Here is a 27,116-nt window from a genome sequence, read left to right on the forward strand (position 1 = left end):
TCTTCGGTAAAAAGAAGTCACTTCCGGGTCAAAATAGGAGAGTGGGCGTGGTCCCGGGGTCCCTTCCCCCATTGGGCGTTGAATTTCCCGGCTACCCAAAACTTGAGGTTTTCTGGGTTCCGGTTGTTGACAGGCACTGCTACTTCCCTTTTAGCTTCATGTGCGCCTCTGCGCATGCCTTGAGAGCTGGTCCGCCAGTCAGGGGACTTTGGTTTTGTTTCAAAGACTACATTTCCCAGAAGGCCGCGCAGGTGGGCGGGGCCTCCTCGCCCCAAGGGGTGGGGCGCGGCGCACCGAGCGGACGCCGAGCCTGTGACCTCTTTCTTTCTTTTATTTAACGCAAAACTGGTGTGTCCCCGCTTAGGGCTCCGCTGCCAGGTCGGACCCGGTGCGAACGGGCCAGCTTGGCCTGGCCCCTTGGAAGGCGAGGCCGAGGTGCACTAGGAGAACGAGTGAGCCCCTCCCCTGCTCCCTCTCCTGGAGTTTGGAACTGTCAGGCTCCGGCTCCCATTCTCTCTCCAGGTTCAAGACCCCTGCGCGGCCCACGCCGCGGGCCCCGCCGCGCTCGGGGGACGGGCCGGGCCTGACTGGCCCGTGAGGATCTGCACCAGCAGGTCGGTGGCCAGCATGTGCGAGGGCTCCTCGAAGCCGATGGTCAGCAGTTGCTGGTAGTCCCCAGGAGGCTGCGGGCACAAGATCCTGGGGGCAGGGACAGACAGGCCGGGACGTGAGCGCCCCCAGCTTCTCGGGAACCCCTCCCCTCCGAGTGAGAGGCCGGTGGCTGAAAGAGGCTTTGTTTCAGCTGGGGGGTGGGAAAAACCCTGGGGGGGGTGGGGAGAGTGCTTTTCTTGTTGCTGAGAAGCCTAGAGCTAATGGCTCTGGGAGGTTGAACAACTCTAGCCCTGACCTGGCCTATCACCCAGTTAAACTTAGCTGTGTGCCCTTGGGCAGGTAACTTAACCTCTCTGAGCACCTGTTTTTTCTTTGTAAAATGGGGCCTGTAGTATAGACCTCAATGGGTTGTGACACAAGTCTGCATAAAGCACTTTTCAGGGCACAATAAAATGCTCTGCTTATTACCAAGGGAAACAATGTGGGGGGAAGTGGATGGTCTTTGGTGAGGTTCTGCCCCTCCCTCCAGGGCCCAAGCCCACCTTGCCATTGTCCTAGTTCTTACCACGAATAAAGGTCATCCTCAGCTGGTCCTAGCGGCACCCATCTGCCAATGGACCACAGCTTCTGGATCTGGGGGCATGAATTGGCTGGACTCTTGCCTGTGTCTTCCCATGTATCTCGATAGCACAGGAAGTAGCTGGGAGGGGAGGAGGGTATTAATTAAGAATGAGCAGTTTCCTTCTTCAGTTGAGGGCTTTGATGGGGGGGGGGGGGGTGGGCGTGAGGTGGAAACTCATCAGAATTTGCCCTCAAGTTCTCAGGTAGGGATGTGGCTCCATATGGAGGCCTTTTCTCCTTGCCAGCCTACTTTTAAGATGAGGACTTTTTTAATGGGAGGGTGAATTTTTTTTAAAAAGTGGGGATGGCCTTTCAAAGATCTTTGGTTTCCCGCCGGGCTTTCCATGCTTTGGCGGCGGTGGTGGTGGTGGTTCAGAGGCCCACGCTGGCATTCTGCACAGAGAGGGGAGAACTTTCATTCTCTCAGGGGACTCACTAATCCACACGGGAATCTTGCCCCCTGCCGCTGGGCTCTGGGGCGGTTTCCAGATTCCAGCGCATCTTCTTATAGAGGTATCGGGGGAAGCGGCTGGCGGTGTAAGCGGCTGGGGCACAGTATCTGAAGATGGACACCTCGTGGGACGGGCTGATGGAGAACCTTCCGCAGAAGAAACAGGAGATACTGGCAGGAGACAGGACGGTGGGAAATGAGGCCGGGCTCTGGACGCCACCCTCTCCCCACCCCACTCCAGTCTCCTGCCCTTTTACCTTAGGGGGTCGGTCTCCTCCAGGTCCACAAACCCAAAGGAGGCATACATGAGGACCAGCTGTTCTAGGCGCAGGGTCAGCTGTTGGGAGATCTCCAACAGCTGCATGGAAGAGGGGGCATAATGGGATTAGCTGGCCTGCCCGCATCGCCCTCCCCCCACCATTTCCCAACCCCGAGGAATGAAGAAAGGGGCACAGGGTCTAGAAAACCTGCTCCACACACCCCCTTTCGGACCAGCTCCTGCAGGACTCCATAGATGGGGGGCACACTCCTCGCGGCTGCCTCCAGGTAAAGAAAGTAGGGCTCACACATCTGTAAGAAGGTGGGCATGGCCTTTGCCAGCTGTTCCTTCTGCACTCGGTCCCTGCTAAAGAGAGAAAGGGGCCTTTGCCTGGGGTCCCTCGTTCCCCACTCACTGGCAACCAGTCTTCCTGGCCTGGAACCCCTATGGCAAAATCCCCCTGCGCCAGGACTTTCTCAGAGTATCTTCCAGGACCATTTGCATCAAAGCCATTTGGAACACTTGTTAAGGTGCTGACACCTGAATTCTACAACCGACTTTTCACTCAAAATGTCCTGGGGGGTGGAGCCCAGAAATCTAGGGTTTCAACAGCCTCCCAGAGGATTCCAATGGATACCGAAATGTGAGAATTACAGTCTCTTCTCCCCTGGGCTGGGAATCACATTATCCTTTGGGGTCCCACGCTGGTAGCCAGAGGGTCAAGTCTGGCACAGATTGGTTTTGTTTAGCCTGCCCAGGGTTCAAAATATAAGCCAACAGTTAAAAACTAGGAGAACCGTCCTCTGAATTGGCAACCCCTGGGGGCCGCGTAATAGCAGGCCCTCCCTAACCCCAAATTTCTACACAGTCCTCGCTCTTCGAAATTGGATCCTCAATCAACTAGCTTCATTTACTGTCTCTGGCTCCTAATGCTTTTGAGTTTGCGAACCTAGCGTGCGTTGCCTATCCTGTTGCTCTCCTCCGTCTCATTCCGGGGGACCTAGGACCCCACCCAGCACCACCTGTAAAGTAAGTAGCTCTGGAAATCATCTGCCTTCTTGAGCAGGTAGCGGAGCTGTTCGGTGATGGGGCTGAACATGGTGTCCAAGGGTAGGCGAGGAGGGGCGGGCCCTGGGCCCGGGGCCAGAGGCTCGGGGGAAGGAGTAGCGGTAGAGGCCTCGGGGAGCTGTCCCTGGACGTCCTCCGGTTCCGCCTCGGGTGGGTCCCCAGGTCCGCCAGGGGACGCCAACCAGGAGGGATCTCCGCAGGGCTGTGCCCCAGGTTCCAAGTCGTCCGCGGGCGGTGTTTCCCCAGGGCCGGGGGGCAGCGGCTCCACGAACCACTGCTCGGTAGCCATCGTGGGGCCGCAGGAGGGGAACGCAGCTCTTTAAGCCTCCGCCGCTCTCGTTGGCCGCGGGTTTGACCCCGCCCCGGGAACCTCGGACTTGCCGGGACTGGGAGCGCGGCCCCCTCCAACTCGCCCCTGCCTCGACCTCTCGGTCGGGGCGGCGCCGCGCGGAGGGAGTTCGACTCGTTTGAATTTCAACACGCAGGAGGGGCGCGCCGCTTCGGTCCGCGGTGCGCGCCCGCGGGGCCCCGCGCAAACGCGCGCTCCCGGAACCTGGCTTGGGGGACGCGTCCAAGGGGGGCGACCTGGGCCGGTCCTGGCGCGGCCACGTCCCGGGGTGTGGCTGGGGAGGGGGCCAGCGCCTTTCTCGCTCCTAAGCCGTTTCCTGGGGAGGAGGGGTCTTTACCGAGCGTCCAAACTCGGGGCGCAGGTACATAAAGGGAGGAAGCCCCGGCCTCGAGAAGTCTCTGACTCTCTGGCTCCAGAATCTGTATATTAAAAAACAAAAAACAAAAAACCCCCCAAAAAACACAACTCTAATGGAGTTGAGAAACTGCATTAGAACTTAGTGGGGATTGGGATATCAGTGGCTGCTTTCTACGGATAACAATCCTAAAAATCTTCACTTGGAAAAACGTGCGTGTCCCATGGTCTCATCCCTTCTGTTCTTCTTACTGGTGAGGACCGGTGAAGCCTGGAGACCCTACCACGGGCCCAAGACAGACCCCTGCCCCCAATAGTTATAGACTGGATTCTTGGTGGCTTGCAAAGGCTGACTACATAGGGCTATAAAGCTAAATACACTAATTACATTTAAAAAGACTCTGGGTAAAGAACTCAGACAGGTGTCTGACCCCACCCTGTGTGACCCTGAGCAAGCATCTTTGCTGTGCTGAGCCAGTTGCCTCTTCTGGAAAGTGGGTTTTTATGAGCTCTCTGCCTCACTGGGCTGGGGAGAGAACAACGGAGAAAATGCTCATAAAGCCTAGTTAACTGCTGGTCACTCAACAAGTATTTGAGCACCTACTATGTGCCAGAGCACTGTTCTGAGCATGGGGAGAGGACGGCACCCGATCTCCTGGAGCACTTCGTGTTCTAGCTGGCTGTGAGGCAGCCCCGTGCACTACCTGGCTTCTTCCTCCAACAACTCTGTGTTAACCTAGACTCTCCCGGAGGGCCCCCCCCGCCCCTGCCCCCCCCCACCGTTTGCTCTTACCCCCCTCTCCCACTCCATTCATGAAGTGAACTCCCGGCATTTTTTTTTTTAAAACTTTATTTAAAAAACCTTCGGTGCAATATTAAAAAGCAATACGGCCAGCTGGAGCGACAACCAACAGAAAGAAAGAGGGTTAGGGAAGACCCAGGGACCCCACCCCGGCGATTCCCAGGGGCTGGAGGCCAGGGGCAGACCGGGATGGGGCGTGGGTGGTGGGGGAGAGAGGAAAGGCCACCCACCAAAATGAACAGGCAGAACAAAACATTTATATAGGAAACATCTGGCTGAACTGAAGAGGACCTAGGGGAGATGGGAAGCCCCCATTTTTTTTTTTTTTTCAAAAATGTCCTAGACTTGGGGGGGGTGGGGGGGAGGTTGGCTTCCTGGGGTGAAATGAGCAGGCCCTGTTCTCACCCCACACTCCTCTATCATGGAGTACAGGATGTGCTGGGGGCCAAATGTATGTATGCTGGGGAAACACAGGGAAGAGAGGAGTAGGGAGGAACACCCCCTCACTGGAATCTGTTAGGAGGGCTGAGAGCGTCCCCATCCAGCTCCTGGACTCTGGGGGTTTCGGGTGAGATGGGGGCTGGAATGGGTTGGGGCAGGGGAGAGGCTGGGTGCTCAGCCTAGAAAGCCATCGGGGTCGTCATCCTCAAAGTGGCCTTGTTGCAGCACCTTGATGTGGTGCTCGTAGATTTTCAGGGCTGGGCCCAGGCGGATGGACAGGCCAGTCAGCACATCTGTGCGCTGCATGAGCAGCAAAGACTTGCCATCGATTTCCTGGGTGGGACAGACAGACAGAGTCAGAGCAGATCCCCCTCCCCCCCCACCACTGAGGCCCTGGGATAGAGAGGGGTACATTGAGGGTTGGGAACTCACCTGCTCTTGGAAAGCTGTCGCCTGCTCGGGGAAGCCGGCCTCAGTGAAGTACTCGACCACGTCCATCACTGTCCACTCCACAGGGTCAGCCGGCTTCTCTTTGCGCCCAGAACTGTGGCAGAACAAGGGGAACCAGTGAGTAGCGATACTCCTCTGGTTCTATTACACGTCGGTAGGCAACACCCCCATGGCTCAAATACCCCAACTTACGGACAGCCAAAGGGGGTCCCATCAGCCCCAGGGAGGGCTGGTTTTCCTGGGGGCAAAGGCACAGGGGACGGGGAGTCTGGCCCAGTGGCAGCAGAGGCTGGGAAAGAAAAAGCATATGCCTGTGGCTTTGTCTTGGGGCTCAGTTCCTCCCCATCAGGCAACCTTGCCCAACTCAGAGAGATCCTTACCTGATCCCCCTTCCTTATTCATGGCTGCCATGGAGAACACTTGGCGGGTACCACTGCCTGGTGCTGGCCCCCGGCCCTCATCCTGGCCCTGGAGGGGTCCACAGGGTGTCCACTCCTTGACCCTCTCCTTGGTACTCTGAGGGCCTCGCTCGCCATTAAGCTGGTGGTGCTGGGCACCTGCTGGACGGTCACCCTCCGGCACTTCCGATCCCTCTGACACATCGTCTTCATCATCTTCATCTTCATCATCATCTTCCTCTTCTTCCTTCTCAAGCACCCGCTCTTCTCCACCTCTCTGGTGCCAGGGAGAGAAGCAGGAAAAGGTTAGTAGCTGTTCTGGCCTTTCGCCCAGTCCCTGTGATCCAGGATCGAGTGGTGTGCTTACCACCTACCTTTAATATCAACACGGACTAACTTTTACGCATTCAGTCCGTGCCACGCTCTGTGTTAATAAAGCCCTTAGTAGCCAAATCTCACTAAACTCGCTCAACAACCTCAAGGGGTCGCTACTGCTATTAAGTCGCGTCGTACAAGCAGAGGAAACTGAGGCTCGGGAAGATTAAGTCACTTGCCAAGGTCACCACGGGCCGAACCCGCAGGGAAGACGCGAAAAGCCAAGGCCGCCCGCCACCCGGTTCCTCCCGGGACTCGCGCCCCACCACCAACTTCGCCCGCACCTGCCTACAGCGCGGCACCCACCCCCCCACCCCGCCCTTTCCCCGGCGCGCTCACCTTGCTCCGCGACGCGCGGGCGCTGGCGGCCGGCGGCGCCCGTCCGGGCCTGTCCCCGCGGGGCAGCGCGAGCGCTCCGAGGCGGGTGCGCTCCAGGCGGCCCCGCGCTGCCGCCTCTTCCTCCAGCAACCCCTGCACGCGGCCGCGGGTCAGGCGACCGCCGGCGCCGCCGCTGCCCCCGAGGTAGCGCACGACTTCCCGCAGGCTCACGGGCCGCGCCGGGCCGCCGGCCCGCGCCGCGCCCCCCTCCGGCGGCTGCTGTGGCTGCGGCGGCGGCGGCTGCTGCTGCTGTGGCGGCGCCGGCGGCTGTGGCGGCGGCGGCAGCGGCGGCTCCCGGGCGGCGACGGCGGGCGGGGGGGCGCGGCGCGGGCCGGCCGGGGGCGCCACTGCCGGAGGAGCGGCAGGCGCGGGCGGCGGCGCGGCCAGGGGCGCGGCCCGCTGCGCGCGGGGGCCCGGCTGCGCGGGGCCGGGCGAGGGGGGCGCTGTGGCGGCGGCAGCGGCGGCCGCGCGGGGCGCCCGGGCCGGGGCGGCGGCGGCGACGGGCGCGGGCGGTGGCGGCGGGGCGGGCGTGGGCGGCGGCGCGGCGGCGGCGGCGGCGGCTGGGCCCCCGCGGGGGGCGCGCGGCGGGGCCGGCGGGGTGGCTCCGCGCCGGGGCGGCTGGACGCGCGCCGCGTTGCGGTACGAGATGCTCCCCTTGTAGCTGACCCGGAGCACGGCGCGCTGCTGGATCAGTTTCTCGAGCTCGGCGCGCGTGCGCTCCGGCTCCGGGCCGTGCCGCCGCCGCACCATCCGGCAGATGCGCTCCAGGTCCGGCCGCGCCTTGCGCGAGCGCAGCGAGTCGATGGTGTCCAGGATCCACTCTTGGTAGTGCGGGGAAGCGGCGGACGACGAGGCAGCGGCCGCCGTGGTGGCGGCCGCCGCCGTCTCCGGCGGGGGTAGGGCCGGGGGCCCCGCCATGCCTCCCGCCCGGCCCGGCTGCACCGTGCGCGCTGCCTCCCTCCCAGCGCGGCGCCCCCCTCTCCGGCTCCCCTCCCTCCGCCGCTGCCCGCCTCCTCCGCCTCCCCCCCCGGGGGGCGCAGCGCCTCGGCGGAGCGGCGGCGGCGCTGCTGTTTCTTTGCAAAAAAAAAAAAAAAAAAAAAAAAAAAAAAAAAAAAGCGAGAGAGAGGGAGCGAGAGAGAGAAAAAACAGTGAGAGAGAAAGAAAAGAGAGAAAAAAATATGCACACACTCACTCACTCGCACGCACGCACACACAGACCCGCTTCTGCTGGGCGCGCGCGGGGCCGGGGATGCGAGGAGGGAGGAGGGGAGCGCGGCGCGGCCGGCCCCTCCCCGCCGCCGCCGCCGCCGCACGCGCGCCCTGCGCCCGGGACACTCCGGCCCCCCTTCCTTCCCTCCCTCCCTCCTCCCCGCCGCCCGCCTTCCTCCCTCCCACCCCCACGCGCCCGCTTTTAAGGTGGAGCTCGGGCCCCCCGCCCGCCCCCTTTACCCTGCGCTCTCGCTCACTCTGGCTCGCTCCGGCCCCCCCTTACAACTCCCGCGCGCTTTTTAAGGAGGCGCCGTGGAGTTGGCGCCGGGGCGGGGGCGGGGGAAAGCGGCGGGCGGGGGAGGGGGAGGGGAGCGCCGGGGGGGAGGGGAGAGGGGGCGGGCGGGGCGGGCGGGCGGCGCTCGGCCGCCCTCCAGCCATTGGGCGCGGGACCCAGACGTCCCCGGCGCCCAGCCCCCCTCTCCACGCCTCCCCGGCGCGCTCCGCTCTCGGGACCGCACTTACCGGGAACTCGCCGCCCGCGGGCCGGGCCGCTGCGCTTGCCGGGCGCCGCGGGGACCCTCGGACTGTCGCCGCCCCCGCGCCCCAACGGCGCGCTTGTCCCCGCGCTCCGCGCCGAGGATGCGGGGAGGGGGGCGCGCACCGTCTCCCCCACCCCTTACCCCCCCCTTGCCGGGGCCGCCTCCGCCGCCGCTCGGCCTCCCGGCGCGCCGGCCCCAGCGTCTCCCTAGAGCGCCCTCTCGGCCGGGGGGCTGGACGCCGAGGGGGCGCGCCACAGATTCGGGAACCCCGAATCCAGGGTCAAAGGGCAATTTGGCGCCCCCCTCTCCTGCAGGGCGGGGTAGTGGCGGAATTCCGGCTAAACCCGGTTTTACAAAGACTCCAGGCCAGGTCCTGATCAGCCTGGACTTTGGGGTCCGAAATGGTCTTTCCAAACCCCTGGGGGTGTGTGGGTGGGTGACCGAAGTCGGGAACACCAGCGGCACTTTTTTTTTTAAACAAAACTTTATTGGTAATAGTTTTCAAATATGTTTACAACAGCACACTGTTCAAGAGGAAGTCGCGTCCTTCGCAGCACACAGGTTGAATCGCCCCCGTGCCCACCCGGGGCCCCACCCTAGGCCTGAGAGCTCCTCCTGGTTGGGGAGAAGTTATGAGAGACAGATATGGGGATGAATGGGGTGGTTCCCCAGGGGCTCCCCACTTTTCTGTTGAGAGAGAAAAAAGCACAAATGGGGGGGGAGGAGTGATGGACAGCTGACAGCTAAGCAGAGGAGGAGCGCCCAGGTTGGGGGGAGGGGGGGGGGCGGAGGCTGCTAGGTGAATAAAACCGGCAGCCCCTCCCCAGCAACCCTGGCCTTGAACCCGGGGCCACAAGAGGGAGGAGGGCTTTGCCTTCTTTTGCTGGGGTTGCCTTCCCAACTGAGCTGAGAGGAGGCTGGGCATTAAAATCTAGCTGAGAATAAAATTCAGGAGTTTGGGGCGAGTGCTGGTGGGAGGAAAGACCCTGGGGTTGGGGCTCCCCTTCTATCTTTTTGGGGGGCAACTCCTCTTTGGCAGGGAGAGGGGCAGCTGCTTTGTCTCGGTCCCGAAGCCCAAGGGTGAAGAAAGGTCTGTTGGGGCAGAAGGGGTAGGGGCTTCCTAAAGGGGCTGAGACCCTTCCAGGCTTGGCAGGGGACACCCCCCCCCTCAAGGTGGGGGGGAGTGGGCAGAGGAGCAGAGGAGATTAGCAGCTTGGGGCGGAGGTTTGAACCCCAGCTCCTTCCTTTACAAATTCAGCCTGCTTCTCAGCCTAGTTAAAATGGATTTGGGAAGTGGGGGGAGCATGGAAGGGGTAAGGGTAGAGGAAGGAGGGAGGGAGGCACTGGTGGAACTTAAATAAGAGTATACAAATTTTTTTTTTTTTTTTTTAAATTCTAGCAAGCAGCCCACTGAACAGGTCACTAAAATCTCTCCTCTCCAGTCACCATTGCTCTGAAGGCTGGCCTTTCCTTCATTAGCTGGTGATGCCTGTGGTTTGGGGGAATGGGGATGGAGTTAAGTTTGGGCCTCTCTTTGCACACCCTGTCCCTGAATACACCAGCAAGACGTGGTCTGACTGGAACTCAGAAACTCATTTAAAACAGGCAGAAGTGGGCTGGTTGGGGGTGGGGCTTTAGGGGAGGAGGAAGGCAAAAGCAGTTGGGTCTGGGGGTGGGAGCAGGAGGGTGAGGGAATGAGGGGGAGCAGCTGGTGTTTCCATCCCTCCATATATCTGGGCTTCCTGCTCCCCCCTACCCTGGAGGGTGGGGTGGGGGTGAAATTAGATGCAAGGAACTCTGGGGCCCTCTGGCTGTTCAATCCAACCCTCCCACCCACCCCCCACCAAAAAAAAAAAAAAAAAAAAAAAAAAAAAAAAAAAAAAGAAGAAAGAAAGAAAGAAAACCCATGGGGCATAGGCACACCCCTAAAACTCAGTAAACTCCTTGCCACACTTCTCATTGATGGAGACTCGGATCTCTTCCTCCTCATAGTCGTCGAAATTACTCGTGTCCCCAGGGCCTTTAAACTTTGGTATGAAGGGAGCTTCCACCTAGAGAGGGGTTAAGAACCACTCAGATCTCAGTAGTCAACATAATCATCCTTATAACAATAAATGTGAATGGCCTAACATTTATGAGATGACTTACTCTGACCCAGGCCTGAGCTTAGCATCAGGCTGTGAATTCACCTTAATAACCTAAGAATCTCATTATAGCCAACTCACCAGAGGGGCATCTTCTGCCCAAGGTCACAGAGTGGCCAAATGACCCCACAATCCCATTTCTAGACCCCCACTGCTCTAAGGTGCCTCAGCTAGGTTGACTCAGAGCCTGCGGCCTATTTTCAAATGCCACTTCCCTTTCCATCTCTCCACTGGCAGCCCTCTCTGGCTTATAGCCTCCTCCCAAAACCCTCAGTGCACTGGGAGGGTGAGGGGGGGGAGCACGTGGCACGGGGAAGGAGGCGGCCCACCTTCCTCTGGTAGATGGCGATCCAGTCAGTTGTGGCAAACCATTTGTGGTTCTTGATATCGTTGACTCCATTCTTGAGGTTCCCAAAGCGTTTGGTGAGGTCCACCTGCAGTAGGTTCCGCAGCAGATCCTTCAGGTCGGAGCTGAAGTGGGATGGGAACCGCACCTGGAGAGAGGGGGGGTTAACACAGGGTGGGCAAGTCGTCTGGAGTCTGGGGAGCCTGGGTTGCCTTTGCTGCCTCATAGACCTACCAGGTAGAGGGCTGCCAATTTGAGTGCACTTCAGAATCTCATTAAAACAGCTGGTCGGGCCCACTGGAGTTTGATTCCGGAGGTCTGAGTGGGGCCTGAGAACCCATGTACCTAGCCAGTTCGTCAGCCATGCTGATACTGCTGGAGAGGGGGCCGCTTTGAGAACTGCTGCTCTAAGGTAAATGCTATGATGCTTCCCATTTTAGAGAAGAGGAAAAAGGCTCAGAGGGGTTAAATAGCCTGCCTAAGGTCACACAGAGGAGTGGGACGGGGGGTGTTTAATCTTGGGTCTGTTGGGAGTCCAGAACATGCATTCTTAGCTACTGCTTCCTCGGGCAGCTCTACTGGTGTCTGGGGATTTCTGAAATATTCATGGTTAGGAGAGGAACAATTGTTTTTCTGATTCCCCCTCTCTCCACTGACTGACTCTTCTCTTTAAGGTCCAGTTTAACTTTCCCAGAAACTTCCCCAAACCCTGGGAGCCCAAACTTTGTTTGCAAGTAGTCACTGGATTTACAGCTACAAGAAGTGACTTTCAGCAATGCTCTACATTTAAATTTTTTTTTTTTTTTTTTTCAACATTTATTTATTTTTTGGGACAGAGAGAGAGCATGAACGGGGGAGGGGCAGAGAGAGAGGGAGACACAGAATCGGAAACAGGCTCCAGGCTCTGAGCCATCAGCCCAGAGCCTGACGCGGGGCTCGAACTCACGGACCGCGAGATCGTGACCTGGCTGAAGTTGGACGCCCAACCGACTGCGCCACCCAGGCGCCCCAGCAATGCTCTACATTTTACATGCTGTGTGACCTTGGCCATGGCCCTTAACCTCTCTGGGCCTGCGCCTGCCTTTCTGGCATGGGGCAGATATCCCAGAGTTGCATGAGGGAGATAATACTGCCGAGGGTGCGTGGGAACTGTAAAATGCTACAAAGAAGGGAGTTACGCTCATCTTCTCTTCCCCCTCAGAACTGTCCATAGTTTTTTTTTCTTTTTTTTCTACTTTGGGCCATTTTCCCCTGCAATTTCTGTTCTGTCTGGGGGCAGACACCTCGTCTTCCCCTTTTTCGTGACCCCACCTTGCAGCTGAGAAGTGTCTGGTCCCCCCATTCTCATATGAGTAGTAAGAGGAGGTTCAGAGGGGTGAAGGCACTTGCCCCAGGCTGAGCTGTTCCCACTAATTCCTGGGCTAGGTGGAAGGATGGCTGGGTCCCCACAGCAAGGTAGTGAGCTGAGGGGAGAGGTGGGGTTCCCAACCTATCTCGAGACCTGGGGGCCTAGGATGATGCCGTGGTGTGGTCCCAGGCCAGACATTTCCCCTCTCCAAGCCTGAGCTCCATCACTCTTTCAAAGTGCTGGGGTAGAGCTGAGGGGGTGCATCGTGGGGCAGTGAGCATGTACCACCACACCCTGTAACAGTTCTGTCCCCCCTACCTGCACCCTGAGAGTTAGGAAGTCTGCATTTGGGAGGGGAGGCATGGGCCACATACCCTAAGTGATCCCTGCAAGGTCTGGAGGGGCACCTGGGAACTGCACATGGTCTCTTTTCTACTGTGAAAAGTCAGGCTCAGTGGGGTGACTGGAGGCGAGCTGAGCCTCCTGTTGGGCTGGAGAGGTGTTCAGGTGAGGCTTGGGATTTTGGAAGCCCTTGAAGTTTCAGCAGTGTGGGTCCAGGATTAGATGGGGAGGTTGTGTGAGGTGCTCGCCTGTTAAGGTGGCTGGTGCACCCAGCTTCATTGCTTGGCCTAACTCAATGAACTTCCAGATCGTTCTGACAATAAGCAGGGCTCCATGGTGAGCAGAACTGGTGGGGGAAGGGTCTGTCTGGGGGCTTAGCCACTGTTATCTAGGCCTCACCTTCCCAGAGACAATCTTCTCATAGATCTGGATGGGCTGGTCAGCGAAGAAAGGCGGGTAGCCAGCGGCCATCTCGTAGATGAGAACCCCTAGGGCCCACCAGTCCACGGCCTTGTTGTAGCCCTAGAGTGAGAAGGGATACAGTGTGAGGGGAGGAGGGCAGGGAGGGGGTGGGCCTCAGGGCAGTGGGGTGGGCGGGGCGGTGCCTACTTTGCTCAGGATGATCTCCGGGGCCAGGTACTCAGGGGTCCCGCATAAGGTCCAGGTGCGGCCTTTTACACGCTTGGCAAAACCGAAGTCTGTCACCTGCGGGCACGAGAACGGGCTGTTGGCCAGGAAGGAGGGAGGGTGGGTCCAGCCCTCGGCCGCCTGGGCCTGCCCCTTGCCCGCCCGGCCTGGTGGGCACCTGAATGTAGCCCTGCTGGTCAATGAGGAGGTTCTCCGGCTTCAGGTCCCGGTAGATGAGGTCAAGTGAGTGCAGGTACTCGAAGGTCAGGACGATCTGGGCCGCATAAAAGCGCGCGTGAGGTTCACTGATGGGGACAATCGGGGAGGGGACGGTGAGTGCGGGTGGCCACATCTGGCACGACCTGCCTACCTCCAAATGGTCTAGCAGCTGGGCCTACAGAGCCACCTCCGGCCCAGCTATTGAAAATCTGTAAGCAGGGCAGACTCTTTCGTGTGTGACCCCACATGGGAAAGAGCCTGGATGTCCGTCGACAGAGCAACAGAATCAGACCGTGGTAGGTTCGTACAATGGAATTGTACCCAACGCCACCTCCAGGATGGGCGATGAATATACTCAACAACACGGCTAGATGTCAAAATGATCATGGGAAGCAGGAGAAGAAAGGAACCAAGAAAATATGAACTGTGTGATTCCATTTATAACACGGCCAAACTCAGACCGAACACACTCATGGTGTTTGAAACCAGAAAGGATTTGCCAAGCAAAGGATTCGAGGGAATTTTCTAGGGTTGGTGGAAATGCTCTATATGGTATTTCGGGTGGCGGTTTCACAGCGTATGTAACTGTCAACACTCATGGAGCAGAACACTGAACACCTGTGCCTTCTGTTGTATGCAAAGTGCGTTTCTATATACATAAGGAAAACAATAGCGTACATTTTAAAACTGCCAACTTAAATGGTGACACCTAGAGTCACCATGTTTATTTTGTTTTGTGCTGGTTTAAGAAATCACAGATTCCTTGGCTCAGCGGGAACAAGTACCCAGACAGACCCCGAGAGCCCACTTCACGTCCCCAGGACAGCTCGCTCACGCAACGACACCCATGGACACACCCAGGCCCATTATGGCAGGGGCTGGCCAGCTCACCTGAACCTTCCAATCCGCCGCAGGTGTGAGAACATCTCCCCGCCAGGCACGTACTCCATGACCATGTATAAGTTCGAGTTGTCCTATGGGAAGCAGAAGCTGATCAGGGCCCCGCTCCCTAAGCCTAAGGCCCCATTTGAAGGCCTGGTGCCCTTACGTGGCAGGTGTTCCAAAATAAAGCGACAACGACAATCCTGGCTCCCATGAGAAGTCTGCTCTGAGCGCCAGGCACTGTACTTCCTGAGCCACCCGTCTCGCTTCCTTCTGCTCATGAAGATGAAGAGGGCAGTTCTTATCTTGCTTACAGGGGGAGAAAGTGAGCACCGGCGGGTGGGGTGTAAGGGACCGGCCAGCAGGCCTGGGCTGGAGAGAGGACCCCATGGTGGCTCATGTCTGAGACTGTCTTGACCAAAGCCTGAGATGACAATTTTGCTTTCAATCACGCATGGGGCCCTTGTGACTGCCTGGGTCTTAGGCCTTGAATGGCTTTTCCCAGATCTTGCAGTCACAGCTTAGGACAGCATCCAAAATAGCTCAGGCAGGGTGCTCACATTGTGCTCGGAACAGTCACGGCAACCCCTTCAGATGGGGGCCGTTATGATCCCCATTTTATAGATGGGGAAACTGAGGCTCAGGGCAGTGAAGTCCCTCACCAGCGCCAAATAGCCTGGGAAGTGCAGAGAGTTGGGATTTGAATCCAGGCTGCGTGGCACAGCCTGTGCCTATAGCCGTGTGCCAGGTGCTTGCTGTAAAAGGCAGAGGCGGTTTGCAGGGATGGCATCCAGGTTGGGCGACTTGCCCAAGGTTCTCAAGCTAGAAGCTAGTGTGCCCAGGAGTTGAACACGGGTCTCCCAGAGTCTCAGGCTGACTCCTTTCCCCTAGCATCCCTCTGGGGCTCTCCTTCCTTCCTGTCAGTGGGCCTGCCTCCTTGGGCAGCCCCTGCTTGTCCTTGGCCCCCGTCCCAGCTCTGGGAGCCCAGAGGCTGTACCAGCCAGCAGTGGCCCTGGCCACTGGGTGTGGGGACCCCACCTTGAAGGAGAACTCGAGTTTGACGAGGAACGGAAAGTTGACCGCTTGCAGGATGCGCTTTTCGTTCAGGGTGTGCTCAATCTGTTTCAGCTTCACCACCTGCAGGGGTGGGAAGGGAGGGCGAAGAGAATGGTGTGTGAGAGGGTCCTCCTCTTCCCCGATGCCTGGAAGTAGAGGTGCCCGGGCTGGGCTAGTTCCTTTGAGTGCTTATGGTCTGTGGAGCCTTGGGCTGAATGCTGGGGATACCCAGAAGGCAGAGGCTGCCTGTCCCTGCATGGCATGCGGTTCAGGGCAAGAACATGTGAGTCACCAGGCCTCACGGCCCAGAGGTGTCAGAGCCGTGCTGGGGGAAGCTCGGGGCCTCTGGATGCCCAGATAAGGTGTCTAGTAAAGTCAGGGGGAGGGGGAAGTCAGAGAAGGCTTCCTGGAGGAAGGGGCAGCTAAGCTGAAACTGAAAAGACAAGCAAGAGTAATGCCTACGAGATGGGTTGTTTAGAAATACCCTTCCTGCATCCAGGGCACCCTCCACACAGCCACTCAAACCCCAGGCTAATTCCTCCTCAACCCTCAGCTGTCCCCAGCAGGTGCCTCACACATAGAAACAAGAGCCCTGAGGGGTATGCACTGTGAACATGCCATTTTGGAAGATCCAGAGGCAGAGAAGGGAAGTGATTTGCCCAAGGTCACTTGCAGCTAGTCAGTATCAGGCCCGCATGTCGTGTGCAGGCAGGCTGGCCCCTCAGTCAGCTCTCATCTGCTGTGTAGGGCTTTTTTTGCTTTGCTCACAGCTGTATCCTGTGGGTCTATACCTGTGCTGCCCGGTATAATCCACGCTAGCCAGGTATGGCTGCTGAGCACTTAGAACCAGGCTAGTTGACTGGGGAACTGAGTTTTAAGGTTCTAGGGGCGCCTGGGTGGCTCAGTCAGGTAAGCGTCTGACGTCGGCTCAGGTCACGATCTCGAGGTTTGTGAGTTCGAGCCCCACATTGGGCTCTGGGCTGACAGCCTGGAGCCTGGAGCCTGCTTTGGATTCTGTGTCTCCCTCCCTCTCTCCCACTTCCCTGCTCGCACTGTTTCTCTCTCTCACTCAAAAATAAACATTAAAAAATTTTTTAAAAATTTAAAAATCTTAAGGTTCTAAAATGAAAATATAAAAACACTCAATGCAGTTACTCATTGGAACACCTGGGCTGTGTGCGAATGTGCTTTTCCAACTCCTCTGTTTTTTCTGGTTTTTCTAGGGAAAAGTTAACATCGGAACAGAGGTGTAAGGGTAGAACACATGCTGGATTTTGAAGACTTGATACAGAAAAAAAGAATGTAAAACGTCTCATTAATGATATTTTTACACTGGTTACAGACATTGAAATCGTAACATCATAGATATACTGGCTTAATTAAAGCACGTCGTTGAAATTAATTCTACCTGTTTCTTTTTACTATTTATTCATTCATTCATTCATTCATTCATTCATTCAGGGAGTGCGTGTGCAAGCGGGGGAGGGGCAGAGAGGGAGACAGAGGATCCCAGAGAGCCTAATGCGGGGCTCCAACTCATGAACCGTGAGATCGTGACCTGAGCTGAAGTCAGATGCTTAACCGACTGAGCCACCCGGGTGCCCCTCTTCTTACTTTTTAAGTGGGGTTTCTGGCAAATTTAAAACTATACATGGCTTATAGTACACTTCTGTTGGACGGTGCTGCTCTAGAGCGGCTCCTGGCATCACGTAGGGTCTCAAAAATATTTCTAGAGATGAGGTCTGTGTGAATAAAACACTTTTCCCAGGGAGACTTTTGGCTGCCTTGACACAGGCTGGGTGTCTGAACCCGTGTCCCCCGCCTGGATTCTCATCAGCGGCTGGTGTGGGGGGAAGCTTCATGAAGGCAGTAAGGGCCCTTCCGGCCCTTGAGTCTGGCACGTCACGAAGGCTCAGGAAACAGTCGGTGAACAGATAGTTAGGAAGACCAGCCAGTCAGTGGGAACAGCCCGAACGAAGTCCTGGTGGGTGGGATGGCGGCCTCCTGGCGGGGCTGGGCTTACCTTCTGTTTGTCGAGGATCTTCATGGCAAAGTGGTTCCCGGTCTCCTTGTGCTTTACCAGCATCACCCGCCCAAAGGAGCCCGTGCCGAGGGTCTTGATTCGTTCAAACTGATCCAAATGGGCTGTATTCTGTGGGCAGAGAAGTTGGGAGGGTCAGGGACCCCCCCCCACCCAAGTGGCCTGCGAGGTCAAGGTCTGGGGCATCCTCTCTGCCACCAGCAGAGGGGGCCCTGGGGGGTGGGTGGCATGTGATGGGGGTGAGGACAGGGGACGGAAAAACAAGATGGCGAAGACACATTCCTTAAGGCTGGTGGCAGGGGCCAGATCCGGCCCTGGCCTGGGGCCCAGGAACTGCTGGCAGCTGCGTGAGGGGGGGCAGGGGCCACCAGGTGGACGGGGGTGGTGGGGTGGGGGAGCCTGGCAGTGGGTGATTGGGTGCCTCCACCCAGGAGCCCCCACAGGCATCTAGGGAGCAAATGGGGGCAGGTCTGGAGCCCTCCACATGGCCCTAAAAATCCTTGCCATGTTATGGGGACACAGCTGGAGGATGGGGGGGCCATCGGCTTACTCCTTCCAGGGCTCTGCTTCAGGGGGCTTACCTGAGCAGGATTTTCCCATTTTTTAAGAAAATCTTCTTTGGCTTTGGCTAAGAACTCTTTCACTGAAAGGAAAAGAGAGAGAGTTAGATAGAGACTCTAACTCGTCAGGGTGGGCCTAGGCTATTCCTGGGGAGATGCCCATTTGTGCAAAGTGGGGTGCAGCTGTCTCAACCCAGAGACTGACCCTTTCCCAGTAGCTTCAAGCGCCCTGCTTGAGTGGAGAATAGCTCTGGGGGGCCCTGATTTGGGCTGGGGTCTGGGACCCCTTTACTCAGGGAAGTAGGATCCAACCTCAACTTTGTCCCAAATGGGGTGCAAGGTGACTTGCGGGTTACTCTTAGGGGTACCGAGAGTTGTGCCCAGGCCAGCCCACCCCCACTCGCCCCAGTTCTGACCGACATTCCATGGCCAGGGCCGACGGCAGCCAAGATATTTATAGCCTGGGGATTTGGCTGCTTCTCTAGCCCCTTCTCTGGGGAGGCCGGGCCTTGGGTGGAGGCCTCCGGGGCTCGGGTAGCAGGCGCCTTGGGGGGCTCAGCTGTTGCCTTGGCCCCCAGCTGGCCCCAGTCCTGCCTTTGCCAGTCCAGGGGCCCTTCCTTGCTGCGGAGCTGGTTCAAGGGGAGCCTTATCCAATACCCACACCCATGGGCCCTTCAGCACCCCAAGGCGAATATCACCATCCGGCTAATGTTGAAGGCCTCCTGGATCTGCTGCTTTGTCTCCACTATCTCATTTGGCTTACCTACCAACTTTCCTTTTATCCATTCTTCCCATTTAACACCCTAGGAAACCGAGGCTTGAAAATAGGCATTCTCGTCAAGGCTGAGAAGGAGCCCAGCAAAGCACTTAAGGGCCAGGACTCTGGGACAAGATCAAGTTCAAATCCCAGCCTGGTCTCCGATGAGCTGTGCAACCTTAGACAACTGACCTTACCTCTCTGGGCCTCAGTTTTTCTCATCTGTAAAATAGGGACAATAATAGTAATGACACAGCCGGGGGTTTTAAGGACTGAATGAGCTAATCTTGGCAAAGGGGGTTGGATAGTGGCTGGTATGGGGTTTAGTGCCATATAAATGGCAACTATTATTTTGCTTTTAAGTATTTTCAAAAATTGAAGTATGGGGCATCTGGGTGGCTCAGTTGGTTAAATATCTGACTTCGGCTCAGGTCATGACCTCACGGTTCATGAGTTGGAGCCCAGCATCGGGCTCTGTGCTGACAGTTTAGAGCCTGGAGCCTGTTTCGGATTCTGTGTCTCCCCCTCTCTCTCTGCCCCTCCCCCACTCACGCTCTGTCTCTCTCTGAAAAAAAATAAACATTAAGAAAAATTGAGGTATAAAACACAGAGGGTGCATTGACTGTTCAGACTTTAAGTGTACAGTCTGATGAATTCTTTTTTTATTAACAAAATTTTTTTTTAATGTTTATTTATTTTTGAGAGAGAGAGAGACAGAGTGCGAGCAGGGGCAGAGAGAGAGGGAGGTACAGAATCCGAAGCAGGCTCCGGGCTCCGAGCTGTCAGCACAGAGCCTAACGTGGGGCTCCAACTCATGAACTGTGAGATCATGACCTGAGCCGAAGTCGGACGCTCAACCGACTAAGCCACCCAGGCGCCCCTAGTCTGATGGATTCTTACAGTATAGGCCTGTCCTTGTAACCACCAGCTGGGGCCAGGCTTGCTGCTGTTCAGGGACCCTTCCTGTGTGCCAGTGCTGGGCTGAATGCTTTCTATGCTTGATTCCTGCCCTAATGGGTCAGACCTGCTACCACTCTCACTGCACTTGTTAAGACTGACCAGGCCTGAGGTTGCCTGCCGGACCTCACTGCCCACAAGTTTAACCCTGGTGGCAGTTCACCAGGGTGGCCCACAGACAGAGTGGTCTTCCGCCCCCTGCTGTTCTTGTGGCGACTGCCGCCCAAGGGGTCCTGCACATGTGCACTCTGGCCTTGCCTGTCATCTGCCCGGACTACGCATACACCATGCCAGGAATCCCACACAGCCTCACGGGTGGCCACCACTCCCACTGTCCCCAAGAACCCCTCAGAGTTTAGAGAGAAGGGCCTTCCACGGGGCTACAAGGGCAGCAGATGGAGAGACTGTTGGCTAGGAAAGCCCTAAAATGAGTGACTGGGCAGACAGGGGGCAGTCAAGGAATGGCCAGGAGTTCTAGGCCGGTACTTGGCTGGGCCACCGACATCCTGAGACCTGGGGGCTGCACCAAATCCAGTGCTTTCACTAGCAGGATCTTTTTTGACACACAGCACCCTCCTTGGCAACCTCCAAACATATGCCCTGAATTCTCGATGAAGGTTGGGGGAGAGGGCACCCTCTTGGGATTTTACCTCTGCCGACCCAAGAGAGCAAAGAAAGGGGTGTGGAAAGAATCCAGGAGGATGCCTGGTCCTGCTTCCCTCTTTGCTCTCGGCCATCCCTGAGAACTGCCATATTCTGCTTTTTCCTGTCTCAGTGGGCCTGCGCTTCTGGCTGTCTGCTGGTACCCCACTGAGGGGCTCCGTGGGTGCCTTGGTCCTAGTACAGCTCTTCTCTGGACTCTCAAAGGATAAAAGGGCCAAGACTGTGTCCCTTCTGGTGCCATTGGTTTGCCAGATTTGGGCACAGTGGTGGGGGAGGGGGGACAGTGCCAGAAGGACTGGACAGATAAAGAGGGATCATGATGGGAGGGAACCCCAGCCTGGAGTCCCCATACTCACCTCTGCTTCCTACCTCTTCCAGCAGAGGGTGCAATGGGAAGGGTGGAGAGGGATAGAGTGAGCTGGGACCCATCTGCCCCTGGCCAGGGGGGCTCAGGGTGCTGGCCGCGCCTTAGGTGCCCAGAAGGCGTGGTGCAGGTAGCCCAGGAAACGGACAGTCAGGTGGGCCCAGAGGAGCAGCTGTAGCCACAGCTGGAAGGTCGTCTCCGAGTCACTGCCCTGGCCACTGCCTGATCCCGTATCCATCCCAGGCTGCCCTAGGCTCTCCCTGGAATCTTCCCTCTGCAGGGAAACCAGGAATACGCAGAGCCTCTAAGCTGGCTTCCTCTGGAGGGCCTCGGGGGACCGGGGAGGAGGAGCTGGTTGCCAGGGAAGCATTTAAAGGTACCTGCTCCTGGCCGGCCAAGGTTTCCACCCCTGGCCTGGCTGCCCCAGGGGTGGAGTGCTAAAGCTAACTTCCTGTTCCAGAGACTTCACTGCTCCCAAGATGCCAGGTCCTGACTTCCTCAGTGGGTGCTGAACTACCCAGAGGATGGCACCGGATGTGCCCAGGGCAGTGCCCACTGGGCAGAGGGGAAGGAGTTAAGGTTCAGGCCCAGGCAGCAGCAAGGGGCTCCCTGGGGGCCAAAGAGGCCCCAGAGCCCCGTTAATTAGCTGAAAGAGCCGCTGGAGAGAAAGGTGGGGGGGTGGGGAGTGGGGGGAGGGAATGGCCAAGGGCTACCCTAGCTCCTTCCCCAAGTCCTTTTTGAACCTGGAGCCTCCAGATCCTGGTACCCCAAGAGAAAAGTGGGTACATCTGGATTCGTCCTGCTTCTATGTAGGGGCAGAGAGGGGACCGATATCGCAGGATGTCCTTGGCCTCTGTCAAACCTTGCCCTGAGCTTGGCTCTGCTTTCAGCCACGAAAGTCCAACCGGAAACGAAAGGCTAAACCTAGGGGTGGGGGAGGGGGAGGCAGCCTTGACCATCTTCCTCCTTCTTTCCAGATCCCCAAAAAAGTGGAGGGTCAGTGGCAGCTTCCCTGAAAGTGCCCAGCACCCCTGGCCCCTGCTGACAACAGGAAGTGGCAGAGAAGGGAAACCCAGCCAGCTCCTGGCTTATGAAACCACCCCACTGTTATGTCTCCTATGGGGGATGGGGGGTGGCTGCCAGCCTCCACTCTGGTCTGGATTCGATTTGGGCTAACAGACAGAACCCCAGACACCCTTCAAAAAGCCAGGGCCACAGCATGAGGAGGAAGCCCAGCCTCAGACCCCCCTCAGCAGATAGCAATCTCAGCACACTTTGCCCTCTGAAACCTGTTTGTCCTGGGAATTCTGGGACAAGGATGCCCAGCCTGGGCTGGGGCCCCTACTTTGGGCTGATTCCTCTAACCTAGCTTGGATCCCCTGCTCTGGGCTAGACCCCGACAATGGACTGGACCAACTCCTATTTTGAACTAGATCCCTATTGTGGACTGGATCACCCCCAGTCGGATGGACCCCCATTCTGTACTCAACCATCATCCATTTAGACCTGGACTCCACCGCTGAATTGAACCAACACCCATTCTGAGCTTAACCCAACACTGGGCTGGACCACTCTACTGCCTCAGTCTGAGCTGGACTCCTACTCTGGGTGGACCATCTCCCCTTGTCTGAACTACCCACACCTCTGGTCTTCCCCAGGCCCCCAAGGCCAGGGTTGTTAGTAAGGGAGGGGTTTCCAGGGCCAGCCAGGGGTCCACAGACTCTTCCTTGCCACCTGTTCCCTAAACCCCACTGCAGCCCTTCCCTGGCTTGAGGGGCAGACAGTGCCTGGGAAGTTGCTATGGCAACAGGGCTCAGCCTCACCATCGTTGGGGTTGGAAGCCATCATTCAGTCTTCCTCTCAGGGCACCAAGACTACGGTGGCTGGGAAAGCTCATGAGACCTGCTGTACCAGCTTGGTTACCCATCCCCAATGCCCTATCTATAGGGGGAGGCAGGGAGTTTGGGGGGTGGTGGCAGGAAGAGAAACCTAACTTAGGGACCAACGGGTGCAGGGGAGGGACAGATAGGACCCTCCAGCTTCTGTAGGCCTTCCTGGCTGAGGAAAAAGCTGCCTTGACAGGACCCTCTTGGGCACCCGTACAACTGCCGGTGCATAGGTGTTTGCCTCTCAGACAGACTTCTGAAGGATGTTACAGGGCCCCAATTCTTCCCAGCCAGGGACCTCTTGGGGACACTTCTCAGAGAGCCTGGATTTGCTTGTCCCTGGGACCTGGAGGGGTATCCGGGGGCTCCCTCTCACCAGCCCTGCCCCTTCTCCTGCGGGCCAGCTCCCAGGGGTGCCTACGGCCAGTGCCAGCCAAGGCCTGAGCTCCACTTGGCTGCCTGTCCCTGGGCCTCTTGGGACCACTGCCTTCTCTCAGTTCTCCAGCTCGCTCAGACCCCTGGGCTTGGTCTTCTTCTACGCTCTCTTAGCATCTTACTCAGGCCCCTGCCAATGGCTTTGGCATCTTTGTGTACAGATTTCCCCCGCCCCATCCCAGGGCTTGTTCTAGATCCCTGCCCTCCTGGGAGGAAGCTGACACTGTCCTGCCCTGCCGTAGAGACAGCAGCACGGGGGCTGCAGGATGCCTAAGTGGTGCCTGCGGTGGCTTGGGCATTTTCCTTCCCCAGGTCAGGCTGGCAGCTGACAGATGAAATTCAGGTGCCCCCTGCAGGCTGGCCTGGCTACTGCCCCCGCCCCCGCCGGCACCCCACCATAGTTACAGGAGGGCAAATTTTGTCTAATTCCATCCTTTTGGAATCAGAGCCTCGGAGCAAAAAGGGGCTTCCTCTCTCACCTTATTTCCTTCTCTGAGAGCCCCTGCAAGTCTCTGGAAGGAAGTACAGCTTGTGGCATTTCCCAAAGTGTGCCCAGGGTCCCATTGGTAGGGCATAAAATCATTTTAGAGATGTTTCGTTTGTCCAGTTACGTTATGTTTTAATGTGTATCACAGAGACTAGAACTGGCACAGCGGTCTCATGATTTCATTTATATGATTGCCTAGGACAGATCAAAGTTTGCATCTGAATGAAAGTGGCTCGAAACTTCATTATTTTCAATTAAGAAAATGTAAGTGAAGAGAGTAAAAATCAGGGAGGCACCTTGAGAATATCTGGGGTGGGAAATTCTGGGGTCCAGGAAGCTGGCTGCTAAGTGGATCTGGATGTGAATCCTGCCTCTTTGACATCCTCCGTGTCAAACTCGGCGTGTTTGGAAAATTCAGATAAAACTCCTATAAAAATCACTCAAGCGGACGGATCTATGGAGACCATTTAGCCTGGCACATCCTAGATGCCCAACAAATAGGAGCTCTATTTCATTGTGACAGTCCACTCCTGGGTGTCTAGCCCGCGCTCTGGGAGAATTAGTGGTTCCTTCCAGAGCCTCTGATCTTTTTCTCGGGGCGGGGGAGATACTTTTCCCTGGGTGGCTTCCTGCCCCACACTGCATGTGTTTGATATGCCTTGAAAGTTTTCCAGGACTATGTCATCTCCCCAACTTTCAACTGAGCTACTTCAATATATCGCTTGCCTGCCTCTACCTTCTACCTCCCAGCCAGCCTCACCTGCTGGGGGCCCAGCCCCTCCCCCTCTGCCTAGTCCCCTCCGAGCTCATGCCCAGACCTTTTTTGGTCACTACCCACCTGCTCTTCTGTCATCAAGCGCTCAGCTACAGGCACTTGCCTCCCTGTCCCCCGCCCATTGGTGACATGTCAGGCCTTCTCATGGCTGCTTGGTGATTCTGAGTTCTGCCATTTGAATCCGCGTGGAAATAAAGTTCCCTGGGTTTCATGCCTGGATCCTTCTGGGAGGGGGTATTCAAAGGACTCAGATGCAGGGGTCTGAGACCGGAAATTGGGAAGGGTGTATTTGGACACGGCCTCTCTTTTCAGCTCTGACTATTTCTGAGTAACTGGAAGGAGACCCTAGCTAGGCTCCAGCCATAGGTCTGGAGTGATGACATTTTAAGAGTTGGAGGAACTGAGGAAGGGGCTTGAGGCCATTTCTGAAGGCATTTCCAGAATGCAGACAAAATACATACAGAATCTCTCTGGGACAAAAAGGCCAACATAATTTGGGGGCTGAGGGGGAAACAGACTTCTCTCTGGCTGAGCCCTGGGAATGATCAGAATCTATTTGTCCCTTGGCAAAGCAAGTCATTAGATATCACTCACTACTCTCCCCACTGTCAAGCCTCAAGTCCCCTTTCTCACCATCCCAGCTCAAGCTGAATGAGCCCTGCTAAACCCAGGCACTTCATACCCCACTTTTCATCCTGAGCCAGGAGCGGGTGAAGAAGTCCTGGGAACTGGGTGAATGACAGCGCCTCACTTGTGAAACAACCATTTATTTAGGGGCACTCCAAGAAGTCTAGAGCTCACGGCACACCAGGAAATAGGAAGGGGCTTTGCTGCTGCCCCCCTACCCCCAACCCAGGAAAGAAGATGCAATGACTCCCAGCAAGATGGGCCCAACTTGGCTTTGGAAGCACTGAAGCAGTTCTCTAGGTTCACAAACAGTCTGCTACCCCAGCAAGGGACAGACGTTTGCTTGGAGGAGGGAACACAAGCAGAGAGGCAGAGTGACAGGATGAGAGAGGGGCAGAGGGACCCAGAAAGATCCTGTCCCCCATGCCAAGTGACACACAAGGGAAAAACAATGCTGGAGGTGGCTCTGGGAAATGCTTAAGGGGGGCAGAGTGGGTTTGGAGGGGGGCTGTGATAAGGTGAAAAGGGGAAGGGCAGGAGAAAGATGGCGGGGGCTGGAGGGGGGAGGGGTGTGGTCAATAAGTGGCCAAGGTCCCTGCGGGGTGGAGGCAGACCCCACAGCACTCCCAAACTGGCAGAAGCCTTGGTCAGGGTCTGGTAGTGGGTCCCATCAGTGGGAGAGGTGAGTGAGGAAGTGGGGGGATTAGAATCTGGGAAGAGGGGCCTGGAAAGGAGGGGGTGGGGTGGTGACAGGGCCCCATGTGGGGCCCCAGCGGTCATACGTGCCTTGGTTGGCAGTGACAGCTGGGTGGGGGGGGGGGGGCACAGTCTTTGCGGTGGGGGGTGGCCTTTGGCAAAGAGGCCCCTTCGGGGGTCTTCTGCGGGCTCTGGGCCCCAACCTTGGACAGGCAGGGAGAAGGGGTGCTGGGGGATGAGCAGAGAGAAATGGGGGGGGGGGGGCGTAGGAGGAGGGGCCAGGCGGTGATGGACAGGGTGGGGGCTGGCAGCGCGAGGCCGGGATCGGGGTCATGGCCCGGGCACTCACCGCTCTCCTGCTCGCTGCCCTTCTTGGCGGCTGCGGCGTTGCCCATCGCGGCGACGGCGGCCGGGGCCGGTCCCGGAGCTGCGGCGCGGCGGGTGCTGGCGGCGGCCGGCGGCCCCGGAGCGCGCTGGGCGGCGGCGGCGGCCCCTCGGGTTGGCTGCGCTGGCTGCGGCGCCGCGACCCCCGCCCAGCCCCTGCTTCCCGCGTCTCTCCGCGCCCGCCCGCCCGGGAACCTCAGCCCAAGTCCGCTGCTGCTGTCCGTGACGCCCCCGCAGCCCTCCGCTCATTGGCCTAGGCCGCCCTGAGTGACGGCGCCGCGCCGCTGCCCATTGGCCCTACACGACCCTCCCGAGCCTCCATAGGCCCTCGGCTCCGTGACGCGCTCCGCGGACGCCCCACCACTCGCGAGCTTGCGAGGCCTCAGCTGGGCGGGCCGGCGCATCTGATTGGCTAAGGTTCCCGACAGGGCCCTTGGCCAGCCCACCGAGGCCGCCAATTGGCGGAGGCGAACCGTCCGGCCAACCCCCCGCAGAACGTTCAGTGTCAATCCCGGGGTGAGAGGGCGGGGCGGAGATGCAGCCTACTGCCCGGGCCGGCCGGGCGGGGCGGCAGAGGCTGGCGGGCAGCCGCGCCGCGCTCGAGGCCCAGGAGGCGGTCCAGGCGAGCGCCCGCCTGGCCTCGTACGCGCCGCAGTCCCCCGCCTCCGCTCAGTGCGGCAGCGGCCGCCGGCCAGCCGAGGTTGGCGCCAGGGCCTCCCCCCACCCTCCCGGCGCAGCCTCTGTCCACCTGCCAGCGGGGGAGGGGTGCGGCGGGCGCCTCGGGTCAGAGGTCGCCGGGCCGCAGGCAGTCGTCATTCATAAGGCCTGGCGCAGGTTATCAACGTCCAGGCCGAGGAGCCTCCAGCCACAGCCAGATCTTCAGGAGGATGCTGGGCCCCGGGAACAGGGGATGGTTGGAAGGGGGCTCTGTGTCTATCCCTTTGCTGGGCATCTACCCTGGGCTTGTGCGCGTCAGTAGTAAGAGCTGGCACTCATTAAATAAATTACTTTTCACCACACTCCTCTCACGGAGGTACTATTAGCATCACTCCCATTTTACAGATGAGGAGTTTGGGGCATAGCCAGGCTCAGGATTCCTTTTATCCCAGAGCAATAAAGATGACCATTTTTCTGGGTGCCCTTTTAAAACACACAGCCTGAGGTCAGTTTCTCTCTGCCACACTACTGACATTTGGGGCAGGGTCATACTTTGT

General features: G+C 58.0%; 4 protein-coding genes across 8 annotated transcripts; all 4 read right to left on the reverse strand.

The window, feature by feature from the left end:
* Positions 1–316: 316 nt before the first annotated feature.
* On the reverse strand, positions 317–3,453 carry CA2H19orf67 (chromosome A2 C19orf67 homolog). 2 transcript variants are annotated; one of them, XM_078443308.1, is made up of 6 exons: positions 2,966–3,453; positions 2,165–2,306; positions 1,942–2,042; positions 1,670–1,855; positions 1,178–1,312; positions 317–699 (listed from the first exon to the last, which is right to left on the reverse strand). In XM_078443308.1, exons 1-6 carry the CDS (start codon positions 3,298–3,300, stop codon positions 525–527), a joined length of 1,074 nt encoding a protein of 357 aa, XP_078299434.1. In that variant the 5' UTR covers positions 3,301–3,453; the 3' UTR covers positions 317–524. The 2 variants fall into 2 exon arrangements, with proteins under 2 accessions (XP_078299434.1, XP_078299433.1); XM_078443307.2 differs by having other exon boundaries at positions 2,165–2,309; positions 2,966–3,452.
* Positions 3,454–4,554: 1,101 nt separating this feature from the next.
* Positions 4,555–8,619, reverse strand: SAMD1 (sterile alpha motif domain containing 1). 2 transcript variants are annotated; one of them, XM_078443306.2, is made up of 6 exons: positions 8,290–8,619; positions 6,520–7,631; positions 5,788–6,082; positions 5,600–5,696; positions 5,390–5,501; positions 4,555–5,290 (listed from the first exon to the last, which is right to left on the reverse strand). In XM_078443306.2, the coding sequence occupies exons 2-6, from the start codon at positions 7,474–7,476 to the stop codon at positions 5,132–5,134; spliced, it is 1,620 nt and encodes a 539-aa protein (XP_078299432.2). In that variant the 5' UTR covers positions 7,477–7,631; positions 8,290–8,619; the 3' UTR covers positions 4,555–5,131. The 2 variants fall into 2 exon arrangements, with proteins under 2 accessions (XP_078299432.2, XP_060489545.3); XM_060633562.3 differs by lacking the exon at positions 8,290–8,619 and adding an exon at positions 8,008–8,130.
* A 152-nt stretch (positions 8,620–8,771) lies between these two features.
* PRKACA (protein kinase cAMP-activated catalytic subunit alpha) lies at positions 8,772–26,133 on the reverse strand. 3 transcript variants are annotated; one of them, XM_060633566.3, is made up of 10 exons: positions 25,868–26,133; positions 17,893–17,954; positions 17,294–17,422; positions 15,253–15,351; positions 14,224–14,306; positions 13,292–13,418; positions 13,096–13,191; positions 12,886–13,008; positions 10,780–10,944; positions 8,772–10,357 (listed from the first exon to the last, which is right to left on the reverse strand). In XM_060633566.3, the coding sequence occupies exons 1-10, from the start codon at positions 25,911–25,913 to the stop codon at positions 10,232–10,234; spliced, it is 1,056 nt and encodes a 351-aa protein (XP_060489549.1). In that variant the 5' UTR covers positions 25,914–26,133; the 3' UTR covers positions 8,772–10,231. The 3 variants fall into 3 exon arrangements, with proteins under 3 accessions (XP_060489549.1, XP_060489550.1, XP_060489548.1); XM_060633567.3 differs by lacking the exon at positions 25,868–26,133 and adding an exon at positions 22,436–22,472; XM_060633565.3 differs by lacking the exon at positions 25,868–26,133 and adding an exon at positions 20,605–20,703.
* On the reverse strand, positions 20,698–21,012 carry SMIM46 (small integral membrane protein 46). The gene has a single exon (XM_060633599.3). It carries the CDS (start codon positions 20,848–20,850, stop codon positions 20,698–20,700), a length of 153 nt encoding a protein of 50 aa, XP_060489582.1. The 5' UTR covers positions 20,851–21,012.
* Positions 26,134–27,116: the final 983 nt, after the last annotated feature.

The sequence above is a fragment of the Panthera onca genome, chromosome A2, assembly GCF_046562875.1.
Source record: "Panthera onca isolate mPanOnc1 chromosome A2, mPanOnc1 haplotype 2, whole genome shotgun sequence".
Taxonomy (NCBI): Eukaryota; Metazoa; Chordata; class Mammalia; order Carnivora; family Felidae; genus Panthera; species Panthera onca.